At 38.3% G+C, this 20092-nt stretch overlaps 1 protein-coding gene across 3 annotated transcripts in view; it reads right to left on the bottom strand.

Annotated features, from left to right (window-relative positions):
• Positions 1-20092, bottom strand: part of GRID2 (glutamate ionotropic receptor delta type subunit 2) — a 744443-nt gene that overhangs the window by 282620 nt on the left and 441731 nt on the right. For all 3 annotated transcript variants that reach the window (XR_007507799.1, XM_049815125.1, XM_049815126.1), the window contains exon 4: positions 10271-10476. Coding sequence is in view for 2 of the 3 variants with exons in the window: in XM_049815125.1 (XP_049671082.1) it covers positions 10271-10476 (206 nt within the window). In the remaining variant the exon portion in view is untranslated. The remainder of the gene's footprint in view (positions 1-10270; positions 10477-20092) is intronic.

Here is a 20092-nt window from a genome sequence, read left to right as displayed (position 1 = left end):
CTATGAAAGGGGTGATAGGGTATAAAATTCTATCTTTACTTTAGAGCAAACTAATAAAGTAGCTTCATCAGTGCCACAGGGAACATTTTTAAAATAGATGAAATAATGACTATTAGTTCTCCTCATTTCAGTCTGACAGATGAACAAAACAATTTAGATATTAATTGATTATGACTCAATTAATTGTGCCTCAGGCTTAGAAACATTCAACATTGAATTTTCATGGTAGCTAGGAAATCAGTTATATTTTAGGGAAACCCAGGTAAGCTAATGCACTGGCTACACCTGTCTTTACTGGTGGGAAGGAGTCAGAACAGTTCTGCCAATCAGGCAACATGAGTTTGGAGGAAGAATTGGATTAGAAATAGTTTTGTCAGATCTTATCTCCACTTTAAGTTAATCCTTTCTAGCTGTCATTTTATTTCAAAAAGACACTCATCCTGTGACAGTCAATTGCATTTTAGTTTTGCAGATGTTCAGAGTACGCTTTTTATAACATCTACATGAATCAGCCAACCTCAGTTCTGTGGAAAATATGTACTTGTCCTGGGATAGAGTTAATTTTTACAGGAACCTGGGAGGTGAGGGCATAGCCGGGGCAGCTGACCTGAACTAGCCAAGGAGCTATTCCATACCATGGGACATCATGCTCAGTATATAAATGGGGAGAGGGCTGGGGGGTGCTCTCTGTTTTTGGTGGGGGAAGTGGCGGAGCGTCGGGTCCCAGGTGGTGAGCAGTTGCACTGTGCATCACTCTTTTTGTATACTCTTTCATTAGTACCGTTGTTGTTGTAATTTTTTTTTGTGTTGTCCCAGTAAACTGCCTTTATCTCAACCCTCGGGGTTCCAGGGTTTTTGTTTTTTTCTTTTCTCTCCTCCGTCTCCTCCCCATCCCACCGGAGGGGGCGGAGGAGTGAGCGAGCGGCTGCGAGGTCCTTTGTTACTGGCCGGGCTGAAACCACGACAGTACTCTAATACACTGACTGTCTCTACCAATGTGTATATAATAGCTTTCTTTCATTAATGTGTTTTATATTTTATTATTATTATTATTATTTATTCTGTTTGGCTGGTTGAAGCAATTTGCTTTCTATGGGAAGACATTTGTCTTTCAAGAGGAACACAACAGAGGCATTTATAGGGAAGCTATGAAAGCAGGGAGGAAGGATAAGCAGTAACCAAGACTATCAGATCCAGTTAAAATCGTTGGTATAACAACAGGAGAATATAATTAACTATGGTAGCAATTTAAGAAAGCAGGACAAAGAATAGCCAGCACAAATAGAAGAAAAGAATTACTATGTCTTTAAAGATCATGGAAGGTCAGCCCCTCAATTATTTTAGTCCAGAAAACAGCATACTCAGCAAGATGCCAAAGAAGAGAAGGTCAATGACTGAGTCATTAAAAACCATCTAGAGTAACAGAAAGAAATTTATATGAAAGCATAACCAAACAGTCGTCTGCACAACAGTGGATATAAGATTCTCACAGAGTACACAATACATCTTCTACTCAGTACATAATCACTAAAGCTCCTCTTCTTTTCTCTCAATTAAACACATTAGCAGTTTAACTATAGTTTTCATATATATTTGTAATATATTACTTATGAAATTGTAATGAAACTAAAGAGTTGTACTTAGACTCATGAATCTTCATTCCAAGTTACAGATTGGGATAGAAGAGAATTAAGGATAGAAGACGACATTTAAAAGTTCATTAGATAGTTCTAAAATTCAAACAAGAGAATAGGTTCAAATCCAGAACACTGGTCAAAACCTACATACAGCAGGGTATTTTTCTTGTTTCATTATACTCCAGGATGAAGAATTTTATTGTATTACCACAAAAATTCTGATAGTGTAAATATTTGTACTGATAACAAGACACAGGGCAATTAGAGTCCTGCATATTATCATGCATACATCTATATAATGAATGTATGGGCATTTTTTATTAACAAAGTAAGTTTTGTTTCTATGAACAAAATAATACACTACGGCTTTTGCTGTTGACACCAGAGAGGTAGACCTGGTTCACATCTCGCAATCGTGCTACCCTCTGGCATAGGAATATCCATCCATAATAAATGTCACATCACTAAACACCGTAAAGCCAAAATGAAGAAAATCCAGAAAGAAGAAAAATGCACAGATATGCTGTGACTTTCTTATGTTGTAAACCACACAAATGTTCCAGTTCATATTTGCTTTGGACACGAACTTCAGTGAAGGTCTCCTTATACCACCAACACCACAGTAAAGGATGTAAAAGCATAGACAACCATGGTATGATCCACGGGGTATATTGGTACGACCAAAACTGTAACATCAGGCAGGCTTTTGTCTCACTTTTCACATCACAAGGATATGAGGCATGGCTGATTGCAACATGAGCATGCCCATATCCTGCTTTGCCTCAGCTGCTGTTATTAGCAACCTTAATTAAAAAACAAAACCAACACACAGCTAACACACATGTGCCAGCTGAGCTCCAGCCTACCGATATGCAACCTTACTTTTCAGGAACAGCAAGGTACAGCTCTAGTTCTAAAATTTGTGTCACTGCAAAGGACCTGCAGATGGCCACCAACTCCTGTTCTTCTAGATCTAGACCCTCTGTGTTGGGACAGATTTCCCATGATGTTTCCTCTTCATTTTATATACTAAAATAAACCACGTTAGCTACAGCGAGCACTGCATTCTGTCCCAAGAACCCCAACACTACATGGCAAACCTGAAATTCACTCTCCTTCTGATACTTTCCTGAAAATACAGAAACAGAAAGGATTGCTTTAGGTTACAGTCGTGGTAATGACACATGATACAAAATCCCTTTGAAGCTGATTTATTTCACCAGTTGGACTTACCTTCCTCTTTCACTTTTCTGTAACTAAAATGTTTTATCTTTGAACTTGTACCCTATGGTAAGCAAGTGCATATAAAATCTATACCAACACCACTTCTTTCATCAAACACAGGAAAATAACATGAATTTTCACATCCAATCATTCAGCCATCAGCTGGATGGCCTATACTCAAGGCTGCAAAGGCATAAAAAGTAAACAAATTGGACTAAATGATAAATCCAAGAACTTCCTCCAGATTTTTACTGAAAGGTAAAATCTAGAATCCTCCAAGTCCCCTGCTTCCTGTCTTGCAGATTAAAAAAAAACTCAAAGAGACTCTTCTGCCACACTTACAGGATGAAAGTTTCAACTTGTTCAGCATTCGGAACATGTTTTCTGAATGTCCCTTTACTAGAGATTTGGAAGATCCTATGAAGGAAAAAATCCTTTAAGCCTCCAGCTCAGTTTGCAGCTATAAATTCTGTGTTTAATACTGGAGAAAGACAAAAAAAAGAAGATACAATTCATTGCATTGTCATTAACAACAACAAATTACGGTGGAGTATGGCTGAATGGGATTTATTCCACCACAAGCTACAATGTAGAAAATGGACTCAAAAAAGGCAAGTATGCTCTACAGGAGAATGGAGGTCTAAAAAGCTCAAATACTTTTAAAATATCAGTGAGAAAGATGACCTTAAACATTAAAGCATTGTGCCTACTTATAAGAAAAAGAGTCACTGACAGTGCAAGATCTGATTTTAGCCTCTGAAAACATCTCTTCTAGATAAACTCCAGTATAATCAACATACACACTGATGATAAAATGATAAGAAAAGAAGATAAAAATAGCAGTAGGCAAGTGCATATGGCTGCTGCTGATCCTTCACCTTCATCACTGCCACCTAAAAGAGAACTGCTTGAACTGTTGCCTTTAGAGACTTCAGACTTGTATTTTATGTAAATAGGATTGTTTAAAAATTCCCAGAGGATCACAAATAAACTTTCACAAAGAAAATGTGATAAACCATAAAGTTACCCCTCAGCCCAATGGGGAATCCAGCAGGCTTCCCATGAGACCTGTGCATGCTTTGCTGGTGCATGACTGGATTGGTTCATCACTGCTGAATTCAACTGACAAATACTTTCTCATCCAATCTCCATGTTGCCTTGACATGAAGAAATTCTTCAGGCAGTAGAGTTCATTTAACAACATAAAACTCAGGTAGGGTTTTAGATGATAGATGAATACACTTTTATTTTTGCAGAAAACATATGGATGTAGGCAAAATAATGTTACTATTTAGCTCTTATGCACTATACACAGGTATGCAGGCACTACTCTTACTTTTTATCAAGGGAAGAAGTAATGAAGTGTGTCCTGGTTTCAGGTGGGATAGAGTTAACTGTGATTCAGTAACATGTTCAAAAGTCACATAGCATGTGCATGGCAGAAGAGAATCTAGCTTTCCTAAATCCCAATTTGATGCTTGTTACTGAATGTTACTGGGAATGGCAGCCTATGGCACACATGTAAAAGACAAACCAGCAGATTTTAAATGGCAGAAGATCAAAAGCTCAGATTTACAAGATTTTAAAGAGGCATCTGTGGCAAACAGTAGCTAATAGCTGAGCTACAAATTCAGCTGTGCTCCAAATAGAGGCAAGGTACCACCTAGCACATGCAGTTAAGGGATGCATTAGATGATGTCTTCTCCAGAGCTATTTATGTGGACTTGATATCTATCTGGAGTCTTCCACCTCTCCCTGCTATGTATGTTATCTGTCACACCTGAACAAAAAAACACTGCCATCTGCTCCCACTGGAAACTACAGAATTTTGGCCACAGGTTTCAGTGGAAGTAGCACCCAGGTGCATCAGGTCCTTAACTCCTATTTTCAGCTGCATTCACTTCACCTCATGCCTGTGTATCACGTTGACTAAAGACAGGATAATTCTCCTCATTAATAAAAAAAAAAAGTGAAGAAAATAACAGTTACATTTTATTGTAACATTCCTTAAGATACATGTAAAAGCCAATGAGCACAGTAGCACAGAATAAGGTTAAAAAAAAAAAAAATAAAAAAAAAAAAAAAGAAAAGACTGTGCTTCCATGACCTTTGGACAAACGCTGAATAAGCCTTGTGGAAAAGTTGAATAAACTGTCTTAATTCACAGCAAATAAGTTGTTTAAAGAAATAAGCCTGTTTAGAGTGCTATATAACACTACAGCAAATCCCTGTCTCCAGATCTAAGCAACGTGTGATTTGCTGCATGATGAGATCTAAAGCTGAAACCTCCTGAAACAATAACCATGTCACTATGTGAAGAAATTGTATTTTTTCAAGTACAATGACCTATTATTTTCAATAGAGGAATAGTAACCAAATATAATAAAAAACAGGACACTTGTCACCAGGAATAATCTCATTTCATAGAATAAATGTTACTTCTCATTCTATTCACAGTAACCATTCAAAAAAACACGGTGAAGGTTCAATAACATAACAACAACATAAGGCATTTTTAAATTACATTTGCTCCTTAAACATTCACTTTTCTCTTTCTTTTTCACTTGCCCACTACATGGCAAGAACTCTTCAGTACTTCATTTATGTGCTTTATTCTATTTCCTCTATTTTAACATTTCATTTATAAAGGGTTCTTTTATTCATGAAAGTAGTAGTGTAGCTTCTCTTCATCTAAGATAAGGTAATCTTATTTTAGTACTGTCCCACATCAGCCTGGGGTAGAAAAACCCCCACATTTTAATTTGCAAAAAATCATCGTACTAATCGTACTAATGCCTAAAAGATACACAATTTTAATTTTCTTTGAAAATGAATATAGACAAATAAAATGGCACCTATAAAGGTTGCTACAATAAGCATGTCTGCATTCACACAGGTCACCATACAGGACTTATTGCTACAACTCTGAGATTTGGCAGCTGCTAGTTTTGTTGAATATACATTTTAAATAATTATAACCCAGTTCTGTGATACATGTGAGCTTAACTTTAAGTAGATGTTTAACAGTAAACATTTCCAATATCTCTAGCATAATCACTTGCATGCTTGAAGTCCTGACATTACGGGGCTCAGCAGCTTCAAGTTTATTGCATAATAAAAAGTTAGTATTTTTAATTACACAAAACATATAGCGTACAGTGAGCTGAAAAGCAGTACTCTCTCCAGTCTGGGAACTCACAATGACCACTACATTGATGGCTTGAAATTGTCAAGCCCTTGCAACAGCTTTGTTGGTCGATACACATTGCCAATGCTCTGAAATTTTTGCTAGATAAACTGCAGAATCTTGCTGCTGCAGTTAAAAAGTGTTCTCACCTCTTTCTATAAGAGGTCACTACTTCTGCAACAGAACCAAGAGAGGGGACCAAGCAAGGGGCACCGAGGGTATACAGTCACATCTGCTGAGTTTGCTGCTGGGGTGGTAACCCCTCCATCAAGGGGAAGAACTGACAGCTGGAGGTGGCAGTGTCTTTAGCTCCTAGACCACGGCCTTCCAGAGCTTGCCTGTCAAAACTCCAGCAAAATCCCTGGCTGACGCTAGGGCTCTTTCACCCATGGCTTACTGGATATCCAATGTGTAAAGTCTTCTGCTAGTCAACATAATTTTCCTCTATATCTAAAAAAACGAATCAGCTGTGTCATCCCTCCCTTGTAGTCTTGTTATCAGCTCCTAGAGTCTTTGCATAGAACAACACGTTAATATTTCTGCACACAGTTGATAAAGTAGTTTCCATAGCTAAACAGAAATAAAGTTGTAAGCAGAGATGTACTGACAGCATTTTGGCCACGTTGAGGACACCTGGCTTGCTTCCCAAAGTTGCTTTGTTAGCCCCAGAACCCCTGTTGCAACCTGACTTTCCTGACCTGTTCCTCCTCCTACCCAGCCTTCTCACACTTGGCTTTAGAAGTCCTCGCTTTGCAAGGCAGGCTCAACACAGGGGTGGTTTTTCTCTTCCCTTTCCTAAATCTTTTCTTCTGTTGTTTTAAGATGCCTTCCTGCCAACGCTGACATGGTGATAGAGACTTTCTTGGCCCAAAGAGTCCCTGCTCTTTTGTTAAAGCACCAGGTGATTTTTTCTCTTTCTTTCTACTTTTGTTTTCTGCCACTTGACCCTGGATTTTTGCTCTCATGCTGAGCTGGCAAGGACATCCTCTTCCTTTTCCCCTCTATGGCTTTTCATATCCTGCAAGTTCATCACAGATCAGAAGAACATGTGCAAAGAAACCCCACCCCAAAGTAAAAAGCAAACAAGTGGTACACAGTTCACCTCAGTCACCAGTGCTGTCAGAGAGCATAGAAATTTTTGTGCAAGGTAGCTCCGAGGTGCTTTTCAGTGATCACAAAAGTTTCAGTGGCAGTATTTGCTTCACCTGTAGGACCTGGGTGGGACCTGGATGATTATTTGAGGGTACAGAAAGACCTCACCCTGCTGAAAATACTGAACAAGTCACCAGTATATCCCTGGCAAAGGATTTCCCAGATGCTGCCACTAAACGATCTGGGGAGACGTCACAGTCTCCATACCTCCACACTCCTTAGCCCCACTGAATGTCACTATTTCAGCAGAATTTTTTGTCTTCTGCCCCCTCTATCCTAATCTCAAAGCAATGAAGGACATTAAAGAATTTGGCTGGCCCCTCCCTCTCGCTTTAAATTAATCCTTTAGCCAGTAAGGAGAGATGCTGTGATGCCTGCTCCGAAGTCTTCCTGTCTTTCCATGCCCTACAGAGGGCAAATTAATACATAATGGTTAAAGAGAAGATGGGGGTTTATCACCATAGGCAGAACAGTGTATTTATATCTTCATCTCCCTTTTCGTGCGTATATAAGTATAGATGTCACCTCTGCAAGCTCTAGAGATACAAAAGCTGGAGAGAGAGAAGGGAGCTAACATAAAAAAGCAATGCTGCTTTAAAAAAAAAAAAAGAAAAAAGAAAGAACAACATTCTGGGTTTGAATTTTCTTACTTAGAAATAAGAATTTCAAAGAGTTAGAACAAAGATAAATTCAACCACAAGGAATCTCCTCTTTACACAGACCAATGTCTGACTATTTACCCTAGAAAAGTTGTTACTTGCATAGTAATCAAGCCCACACTTACTACAGCTGTTGCAGAGTGAATGAACCTTCTTCTCAGCTAAACAATGAGGGGGTTCAGCCAGATCTATCCTCTAAGAAGCGACCAAGCAGCAGAGACTATGTGAGGTCTGGGGAAAGAAACTGACAGCTGAATCCAACTAGGCAGCCAAAAGTATCTCCTGGGCAGAAAAGCCATTAAAAAAACAAGGGCTCATCTACATATGCAGTTGTTTCTTGCTAACTTTGTGTGGTTTACATGCTAAATCCACTAGGCTAAACTGAATTTCAGAGTTAAACTGATGATGCACAAGGCACCATCTTTGAAATAAGCATGTCCACACTTAAATTGTTTAGAAATATCTTAACTCATTGGCAGTCCATAGGCTTTATAACTTGTTTGCCCATACAGTACAGCTGCTGGTTCAACAGCAAAATAACAGTTTTTAATACCCATTGGCAAAGCTATCCCAGCAAATTTCTCCTTGCACAGACACCGAGTGTTAGAGCGCAGTTGTGTAATTCATTCCCTGCCACCAACAGCAATAAAGTACGGCAGTAATCATACTTCTGTTTGAGTAACTCTTCCTATTGAAAGGCTCCTGCTGTCAGTTTTACCAGTCACACATCATACTCCAATAAACGCTGTTATGCTGGCAAAACCTGTAACGTAGTGCCTGATGTGAGACTCTCTTTGAAACCTACTCACAGGAGAAGATAATGACCTTTCTTGGTAGTCTTACAGTCTCCAGGAAAAGAGAAACATTGGGATTTTTGGGGGTGGGTGGGGTTTTTTTTCTGTTTGGTTTTGGATTTTTTTTTGGAAGGGAGAGGCATTGTGAGTTTGGTTTAGTTGGTTTTTTGTTGGTTTGGGTTTTGGGGGGTTTTGAGTGGCCAATGCCAAAGGGGGAACTCCAAAATAAACTGTTTACTTTCTTGGCAACAAATACATGGCAACTTCAAAAGATGACGATGACTTTGTTACGGTGCTCGAGTGTGTAAAAATAAATGATAAAGAAAGTGCATTTTTTTTAAAAGAGTGTTTCTCTTTAGGAACAATACAGAAGTTTTATTTTGCTGAGTTATTGCAGTTAGAGCCCTGAACCCTGCTCATTTCAGGTTGAAATGTCATGGGTTGAAATATCTTACCCAAAAATAAAACATTTGTGACTTGGGTGATGAAACAATGCAGAACAATCTAAAACATGCCCACAAATTGTTTACATCTTATAAGGCACTGCAGACATTTGGATAGAGCAGCAAACCCTCATTACTCAGAATGAGCAAGCTTCAGTGTGTAATGAGGTTAGTAGACTGCCTAGCCAAAAACAAGAGGAAAAAAAAAATCAAAAAGAAACAAAAAATCCTTCTTCTAACTATTGTTCCTAAAAGGCATTCACTTGAGACTACATATGTAGAGTTAGTTTTAAAGCCTCAATTTCTGAAGACCTAGGCAATAGGAAAGCATAAAAGAAAAGTAGTGCAAGGTACAAAAAGATCCAAAGAGAAATTATAGCAGAGAGAAAGTGTTTTTCTATGGAACAGAAAACAAATACATTTTTAACCACTGGCTGAAAATGAAGAGTATACATGCATGTAAAAAAAACACATTTGAAACAGCACAGTGCTGTGTAAAAAGAACCATGCCACTCATCTAAAAAAATTACACAAGTCATAGTCCAATGCTATATGCAAGTGTTCTGTCTCTAAATTGTTAAGAGGTTTTTGAAAATTCTCTCCATATTGCTTGCAGTTTTTGTTTAACTTTGCAGTTTTTGCATAACTTTAGCCTATCATCTTAAATTCTTAATTCAGATCCAATCCTTCATAAATTCTATTACCTTACTACTACTCAGTGGTACATAACAGATCATTATTGAACATTATTTTATATAAAAAATGAAATGTCAATCAGGTAAACACATTTTATCCACAAATAGATATTATATATAACTAAGTAATAATAAAACTGTCAGTTGTAAAGATTTTTTAGTGAGGGACACAGTGAGCAAGGAAATAGCAATACAATAACCATGAGCTTCAAACAAGAGTTTGAAGGTAATTCTGCATATTTCCTAAATGTTTTTTGCTCATGCAGAATGTAGTTATACTGTCCTGTATGCACACTCATGAGGACAAAAAACCACCCTTGCATGATGACCTTTGAAAAGAGAATGTTTAAATTTTTAATTGTGGTGTTTTTTTCCTTGTTTGTTTGATTGTTTTTGTGAAGTCAAATAAACTGAATCTTTTGACAAACAGCTGCAGTCTTGGTCAACAAAACAAGAAGTTACCAGTGATAAACACATACCTCTGTTATGAATGATTTGGCTGTAGAGGGGTTCATTATAAGAATAGCCCGTCTCAGAGTATCCCGGTAGCGGTTCAGTTCTTCTATTCGCATAGTGGCAAAGAGCCCTGTAATCATTTTATTGATGTTGTTTTCTACTTTCTGCAATGCTACATCCATTCCCTGTTGAGATACTTTGTCCAAAAACTCTTGTATTCCACGGATATCTAGGAAAATCAAAAGCCAAACAAGATGTTAATTGGTAAGTGGAAAAAAGACACAAATAACTGTTCAATTCATCTCACAGAAGCGTTTTGTTCAGTGTCAGGTAGACCCCTACGGGCTTTCACTTAATATTCATTGGAGCTCTTCCTAAACTATGCTCACGGCATTTCTTAAAGTACTAAAACAGGAGAAAGAATGGCCACACATCAGCTACTGTCCAAAAGAAACACTAGAAAACAAACTTACAAATATTTCTAGCAACTTTCCTAATTTGGTCATTCAATCATCACACTCATTCCTTATTTTTCTTAAAACAATTTCACACTAAAATCCATAAAGAGCAGTGAAGCTATGATGACTGTAACACACAGTGCTTCCTTGAAGTGAGGGTTGTCGAAGGGCAACTGAGGGGAGGAAAGGTAGGAAGCACTTTTTCTTTTGTGGGACTCAAAATTATGTTATCCACTGCAATGCTATGTAGCTTAATATATTTAAGTGAAGCTTGGCCTGTTCACTCATCAAAAAGTCTTAATGTTGTTCTAAATTGCACAGCTATTTATTTCCTTCAAAAACAAAACAAAAGCCAGACATACAGTTGCAATGGTACTGCCGGCTCTCATCTGATCCCACTGCTGCTGGCTGAATGTAACAAGTTCTTCCCTAGCAAACTGTTCTAGTAGAGCTTTCTGGCTCACTCTGAGTAAAAACTTCTTTAAAAATTACTTGGAAAGGAAGAAAATGCTGTTAGAGAAATGCTGTGTTCACCACCTAGCTTGTAATACCTTTAATGTCTCCCAAACTGAAATGGCTGGGTACTCTCACATTATGATGCTACCTCAAGCTGGTCCAAGCCTTTGAAAGGCCTTTTCCAGTAGAGAATTCCACAAAAACAAGTAAAAAGCTTGTTTGGTTTTTTTTGCTGCTCTTTTGAATGGCTTTACCTGAAACCCCAAACTTTAAGCTTAGAATTGCTCAATGACTTCGTAAGTCAGCGCACAGTCTCCTGGACCTCAGGGAAATCCCTCCAGTCTCAGTGAGTCCTCACTTTCTGACCCCTACTGACCACAGCAGTTTCTCAATCTCTTTTTTCTGGAGCTAAGTCACCAGTTCCCTGATGTGACTCCTCTCCCCAGCAGTCACTCAGACCTGCTTTCCCAGAGGACATTCAGCAGGAAATCCTGCCTTTCCTGCTGGCATGCCTGCCTCCCGCACGTCCATCTGATCTCATTTAGAGGAACAAGATGCAGCCTTAGAACCAACAAAACAGACACTGTCTGACACAAGCACTAGGTACGGGGGGTGGATTAAAAAAAAAAAAAAAGGAAACCAGTAACCCAACATATAAAGGAATTTCTGAAGAAACATTTATTTGAAAATAAAGGTTCCTCAGGTTTAGGAAGGCATTTGTGGTTAAAATGCATTTAAAAAAACATTTCTCCTATTAGAATACCAAATCTGGTCTCTCCTAGGTGCATGGTGTTCAATCCCATCCCTGGGGGATTGCAGTTCCTGCTCTGCTTCCCTTATACATCCCTGGTGCTCTATCAGTCTCTTGTGTTAATCACTCATTTTCCAGGGGAATGGCAAGACCTGAGGCCACAGGCTGATCATGTGTCTGTCTTCATGAAACATCTTATTTTTGAGAAAGCTTCCAATTAGATTTTCACAACTGCTTGGCTACTCTGAGATCTTTCATCCCCACCTATCCTCTTCCCCTACTCCCTGCCTTTCTTATATGGGGGTGGGGTGGGGGGGAGGATCTATTTAATCCTAACATGGGATGAGTAAATATGGGATGAAAAATCTCAAAGTTGCATACTACTGGAAGCACCTTAGATGCAGTTTGCATGTGATACGAGAGGACAGCAGAAGGCTGAAAAATCAGACTGAAAGCAGACTGGAGGGATGCCTGAGCACAATAGACTCTAAGCCATAGACAAGATGTTACATGAACAGCCATAAACTCGACCAGGAAAGAGCTCTTGGCTGGCCCTTAGGGTGGTCTGTTTTGCAGGTGATACAAGTGACACCATGCTGGCACATTGCGATAACAGCTCAGGGTAACCCCGGTACAACCACAGAGAATAGTGGAGCATGTATCTGCTGTTTACTTTATCAGGATTGCAGTAGCTATGTTCTCATGAGGTACACTGACAGGTGACAGCTTTTAGAAGAACTGAAGTTCATTTTAAGACCAGGGGAAATAATGAAAATCACTTCTTTTGAGAAAAATATTGTGAGGAAGACTCCTAAAGTTTTCCCCTAAAACTGCCTAGACACCGGCACCCTCCGCTAGCCGTCAAGAGAGCAGTGCTACCAGCACTCAGCCGTGGTTAGTCCTGCAAACATGAGGCATATGTGGCCAGAGGTCCAGGCTGCACAGAGAGAATTATGTGACAGCCCACCCCCTCAGCAAAGCATCAGCAACATGACAGAGAAACCTGTGTGATACACCCTTGAGAAGATTATGGAGAAGTCACATGTGGATTTAATATGGGAACTATGACAGTGAAAGTATAAGATCAGTACAACTAAGGTGCAGCTAGTTACCACGGCAGATGAACAGTACACAGCCCAAAGGGAGCCCAGCAGGTACACTCCAGCATCCAGATCTGATGGGTCTTCAGGGAAAAGCTGGAAATACCCGAGCTAGAAATCTTTATGCTGACTTGCTAGAAAAACTGTACCAAAACTAAATTTAAGCTTTCCTCTTTTTGAAGCCTAGTGAATATTTTTTTTACTGAGCTATACATTTGAGGATTTGGGGGGACCCAACATACTCCAAAGTTTAAAGATTCTGACAAACACAGGTGATTTTGGCATTTGACCTCAGGTTATGGCAAAACAAGATATCTGAGAAGTTTTGGATTCCACAAAAGTCCAGCAGCCCTATCAAGAAGATCTGAGGCTTAGACATTCACACCTTGATCTGCTTATTTTTGGCCATAAACAGTAGCATAAAGAAAACAAAGTTCAGTCTTCACCGTAGAGAAAATGTTCTGCCTGTCTTCCCAGCAGAGATGTACTAACTAGAGAGTATTACAGATAGCTATCCTCCTTCAGCGCTAGATTACCAAGATATATCAAATTATAGAGAAATAGCCATGTAATAGTTTATAATCAAACAGTCCACGGAAATAATTCAACAGGGTTAGTCTTGGAAGTCAGACTGTCACAATCAGCAAGTTTGGTCTCTTGACTAGAACTCTAAAGTATCACAAACTGGAAAGAAGTGGTATTTTAGGCATTTAGGCTATTTTAGGCATTCGGCACTGCAGCCCCATTCTTCAGACACTGCCGAAACACCAGTATTACTAAGCACTTGAAGAATAGTTTAAACATGGATAAAATACATGCTTACCCTAAAAATAAATTCTATAAGAGAATCAAATACTAATTACAGCTTCTATTTAATATCTAAATCAGGAAAATTAAATTCAATCTAATCAGAGATGTTAGAATTTTTTTTGGCACTTTAAATACCAATTTAAGGAGCAACAAGATTATTCAAACTGCTACAAATATGCCTAGTTTTATGCAGATGATAAAATAACTTCTTTCCACTGTAACCCTTTCATTCTAATGTTTCTGGGGCTCAACCCCTCAGAGTTACTTAACATCCAGACAAATGGAATAAAAACTGGAAAAACCTGACCAGTTGGAGTCAAAATTATTGAAGTATAAGGAACACACATAGATGGGTTCTAGATACACTATCAAAATATCAGGCGAAAGAGTTACTTAGGCTATGAAAGCCTTTTTAAAAACTTAAATTCTATAGCATAAATCCATATATTCTTCTCTGATGCCAGAACAGGGTAAAGCATGAATCACCAAACAAAGTTTTATTTGTCCTTTCAAAACAAGAACATAATTTCATTTGACTTGAAGTTATAAACACGCTAGAGTTATTAGCTGATCTTCTATATAATCTGTGTTGTCCCAGAAGCCAGATTATGGGATCAAATGGCTTTGTTTGCCACAAATATCTCCAAATATAAACACTGAAACAATTACATTGAATATTCACCAAATGAAGGGGCAAAAGGGACAGAGGTCCAGTATTATTCTACACTTCTACATTTATTAGGTGGCTATGCCAACAGTATGGTATCTGTGTGATGTGCTTTTAGGAAAACAGCACCATTCTAATGAAAAAGATACCAAACCAAGATTTATAAAACCTCTTTACTACTTACGCCTTTGGCATTGATACAACACAAAGCTGTGGGCAGGAAATGCAGACTTTGCTTATACCTCAGCTTACCCAGTAGAAGAATGGAGGTATTGGTGAAGCTCACCTGCTGCTATGAAGCCGCAGAGAGTACATAAAAACATCCTGCTATTTAAATGCTATTTAAATCGTGATGGTGTTTCCAATATTTCAGCAGCAAGTCACTAGCAATGATCACATTCAAAGTGTATGCCAAAGAACAGATGCTGCCACTGAATGGGCAGCATTATCTTTCCTGCATGGATTGTCCTAAAGTGGCACATATCCACACTGCACTGTGGAATCATCTTTCTAATAGATACACTCCTTCTGCAGAAAAATCTGGCAAGCAACCTGTGGCACAGATGGCTCTGCTGCGGAGACACAGGACTGTTCGTGTCTGGAACACAGGTGTTTCTCACCCTGAATTTGCTAGCCAACCTGTTGCCTAGCCAGAAGACACTTTTCTATTTTTTATTTAAATCACGAGTCACAGTCATTTTCAGAAATGCAGAAGAGCTGCCCATTATCACCAGTATTAATTATCCTCCTTACTGATGAAAGCCAAAGTTACCACATAGAAACAGACCAATGCTAGAGCCAAAGTTGCTATCTCCTCTCCCAACTCAGTGTCACTATTAGTATTACGTTTTCTGTTTTTTCACTGTACAGCCATCACTCTACACATGCGTGCACAAGAACATAGTACCATTCTTCAGCCAGATACTCAGCATCAGCTGTAGGGTTAAACCGAGGTGGAAATGTAAAAGAGACACTACCAAACATTCTCTTTTTAAGCGACGTTGTGGCTGATTTAAGAGATTGTGAAGTTGGCTTGGAAAGTCTAATAAACAAAGAGCAAGGCAAGCGAAATTTATCAAGGATGCTGTGGGAAATTACCTTTCCCAACTACCCATGCATAACCATGCCACCACAAGGCAGAACTCTATAGGAAGTTCTTATGCTCTGCACCGCTGGTGCACAGGTCTCACACTGGACACACCAGCCTGGCTGCACCCACAGCTGAGGTGCATATGCAGGGCATCCTGTGTGGGTGAGCGCAAGACCCCTGGCCTCCTAAACTCTGAAGACCTGATATATTCAAATGCAGCTACTCTGCATAACACCACTCAAGCTGAGACCTGAATTCAGATGCCAGCTTTACCACAGACTTGTCATTACTGTGTCAGTTATTGTGGACCTGACCTAAGAAAGAATTTAGGAAATTAAGCGCAAGTCAAATCGAGTGCAAGCACCTAAACTGACACCGTCTTTTCATTGAACAATCTTTTTGATACTGGGGAAACCACAAGAAACAAGTATCTTAAATGCTGTTGCAGAGCATGCTCAGAGCAGAGCTAAGCATTCTTCACAGACTACAGGTTCTGTACCTAAATCTCCTTAAACGACCAACCCAGCAGGAACACTCAGACCTCACCTAACACAAACAATAGCACCATTTAATGGAAAGCTCAGCAGCTGCATGGCAGAAAACATGCACAGCCAACTGATAGGGAAAAGGAGCCACTACTTTCAGGAGTTCAGGAGCATTTAAAACCTGCAGCTTTCCACACCACCAGATTACAGGATAAATTGTGTCTTTGCTCTCTTTTCACTGCGGTCTTTACACTGTATATGTGATAAACCTGTAACAAGAAGATTCCTGACTTCCATGACCTGATCTTGAGATAAAAAAATAATATGTGGTCTTTCCATAAAGGATTTTTTATCACTGGATCAGGTGTTCCTCTCACTACTTTGATCTCTCTGGTCCTATGTAACCTTCCTTTACCATCTCTGTTTCTATGCAAGGAAATAATTTCAGAGGGAGCAAGTCCCCTAATCCGTCTTGGAGAAAGTCTAATTATCAGGATATCCTAGAACAAAATATGCTGGGGTTCAGGAATCTCATATAGGAAAACCAGTATGCATATGCAGTGAAGATTTTTAGGCTGTACAAAGCAAACAGCAAATATTAAACATCTTGCATGCTACGTACCTCTTATACACTTATTAAAAATGAGAAATCTACAAGTTAGAAGTAGATGCAAAATTTCTAAAAAATTTTCAAATCACACTATGACCAGAAGAGAAAGATGGCGCTATTCACCAATGGTAATAAATTCATCCATCCACCTCTATCATTGTATTCCACCTAAATTACAAGGCGCTCAACTCAGCCCTTTGGTTATTTCAAACCTGGCTTACAGTCATTAGCTCATTCTGCGTCTGATACCATTTTAGATCTGAGAACATTTTTCTCACAGTATCCAGATGATAAATAACAACTGATTCAGCTGTGACAGTAAAGGTGAATGCACCTGTCATAAATATTCACTGGCTGATTTACACAAAAGACCACTTTATTTGTACAGTTGATGAGAAAAGCCATTGTATAACAAATGACACTGTTCAAATTCTTATCAAGAAAGCTTTATAAGCCTAGCACAGTGATTCTTCCTTACACAATGATGGCTAACATGACAGCAACTATTAATTATGGAAATGCACTGTACACAAGGGAGATGTGCAGCTCCAGCTGGACTCCGATGGTGCTACTGCTCTGCTTAAAGCTTTCAGCAAAGTGTTCACATTCCTGTGCACGTGTTGATATTTATTAACATGGTTAGGATCTAGACTGAGGAAAACAACAATTTAGCATGATGATTCAATAACAGTCCTTTACCCTACTTTCACAGCAGTGGGATTCCCTCTCATTAGTCAGTTTATATGTAATTCAGTGAACCTCCAAAGTAAAACAAACAAATTAAAAAAAAATAAATCCACATAACTCTTTCATATTAGCATTTGGCAACTGCAAAGGAGCAGTTACCTGAACTATTTCAGCTGGGTGATCTAGCTTCAGAGAATAGAGCAGTAATTCAAACACATTACAAGTAAATTCAAACTCAAATGTTTAATTACCTATGTAATCTCATTTATATTATCAAAATTTCTGAACCTAACAAGTGGGGATGATATTTCTTGGGGGAAAATGAAAATTCCTAAATGGTAAGAATGACTGTTTTTTCCTCCCTTGCTTGCAATTTTCTGAAATTTCTCACATCCCCCAAAAAGACAACAAATTTTCTCAGATTTCTTAATATCATTCAGTTGAGAAAAAGGAAGAAAAATACACTTATATACTTTTATTAAAAGATGTTTCCATTTTGAACTGTAATAAAAGCAAGTAACTTCAATTTTGTTGTTTGCTATGAACTATTGTCGCACCACTGCAATGTCTATGTAATACTTGTTCTAAAGGATCATCCAAATGTCATTTACATTAGCTACTTTTTGTTTCACACCATGTATCAATTATTAAATATTATCTATTAAATAAGAAAAATCAACATAGATAGTCTCAAGTAGCTGAATCAATGTTGGGGGAGAGATATTAACTTTTGCAGTTTTCAAATCCTGCAACACTTAAGTTTCCAACCTTACTAGTGATTGACACAAGATTTTTCCTTTAAGTTTCTCAGTATTTTTAACTGGAAAGAAAGAGGAAAAAAAAGCAAAGGATAAAAAAGATAAATAAAATTGAAGCTAGAACTAATCCTTAAGAGTATCAGCTGCTACCTTAGCTTCTCAAAAAAAGAAAAGGAGTCAGACTGTGATCACCTCTCACTCGTGGAGGCTGACAAGGCAATATATTCTATAATCATATACTTTTGACTGTATAACATGCTCTCTACCTCTTCATTCAGCTTCTTTTTTACTACAGTTTGCATTAGAGATTTCCAAAAGGCTTCTACGAGTTGTCCTTGAGTAAAACAACCTCTTGCAAAAACAAAACAAAACAAAACAAAACAAAAATTTCCCCGCCTACTGCCCCCAAAGATGATAATGGCTTAGAGCCTGGTGCTGTATATCTTCAGCATTTACTCTCCTCTTAAAAATCATGCCAAACTTGAAAAATTACCCTTAAATCCTATACAACTGTACAACAGGGCTCTATATCTCTGCCTAGATATATGCCTCTATTTAATAGCAAGTAATCTATATTTCTGTCTGTATGATACACCAACTCTCCCTGTACATCACTACCGCTCCCTGTTGGGTTTCATAAGCATGAGGAACCATGCATCCCCTTCCAAGGAGGTGGTGAGGAATAGCAAAGAGACTGTCCTTGCAGACTTCCTGGTAATAAACCAAGTGTGACTATGTTATAATCTTACTTAAGACAAATTGTTCTCTGACTGTGCATCAATCTGCTACTCAATAATTTCTTCAGTTGATTAAAACTTTACACTGTAGAAACAGGAATATTTTATGAGTGGACTGGCGCTGTGAAGAACATAAGTTATGAAAGCGATACTGATAAACTAAGACTTAGAAATACTGCAATAAATATTTTCTGGGTTTTTCCTGTCTCTCTGCTTCCTCTTTTTCTTGACTGGTTAAAACTCTCAGAGAGAAATTTTCTTTTCAATTTATAATACTACCTGACATTTGCGATGTTATTATGCCTAATGTCATTTTTTCAATGGTGGTGTAATTTCTTCCATTCAACATGCAACGTACTTTCTTCAATAGTTTCCTCGTTTGATAACTGCTCATTTATTTAGCTGCCAAAATACCAGTTTACAAAATCAATTTTAATACTTCTGAGAAGCTATTAAAACAATGTGTTGAGAGTTGAAAAATACTTAGCATACAGTAGTGGAGATCAGTATAAGGTTCAAGTATTCAAATATTCTTAGAATAAGTCACTTTTCTTCTGAACACTTGCAGACTGTGCGTATACGAAAGAAATCTCATACCTCTGCAAAACTTCAAGATAGCACCTCATTTGCAGCAATTACCCATTACACAGGTATTAGGAAAACACCTACAGTTTTATTTTGATCTCAGCACCGAAATTCTAAATATTATAAAAAATTTGGTCTTCCTTCCTTACTGACACAACACATATGGCTGTCAGGCCAAACTTTCGAATACTTTATCCATTCCATCCTTAAATACAGCAACATGAGCAAATGACAAACCCTCTCTCATCTTTCTGCATATTCACTTATAGCTCCTGGAATGCATTTCCCCAACTATTACGTGGTTAAAAAGCAGAAGCATGGCCATTGTTCCACTACAGAAATTTTATAGAATAGTTCAGTTGTCTCAGAAGTTTAATAATTTTAGGCTCAACCAAAATATATGTTCAATTCCCAGTGGTAATGTCAATCAGCAAAAGCAAGTTGTTATGAAAGTTCTCACAAACAGCTGCTAACTTGCAATATAATTAAGAGACATATTAAAGTTACACAGATGAAAAATACATGTTCCTTTTTTTATCTGGATGACATAATAAATACTAATGGAAAAGAAAAAAGTTCAATAATAAGCTTGAATTAATTATATGTTTATTGAGGCACAGTAAAGTAAATGAGTACGGGAAGTTGGCAAAG

This window comes from Accipiter gentilis, chromosome 12 (genome assembly GCF_929443795.1).
Source record: "Accipiter gentilis chromosome 12, bAccGen1.1, whole genome shotgun sequence".
Lineage (NCBI taxonomy): Eukaryota > Metazoa > Chordata > Aves > Accipitriformes > Accipitridae > Astur > Astur gentilis.
This window is presented reverse-complemented; position numbering and strand designations above follow the sequence as displayed.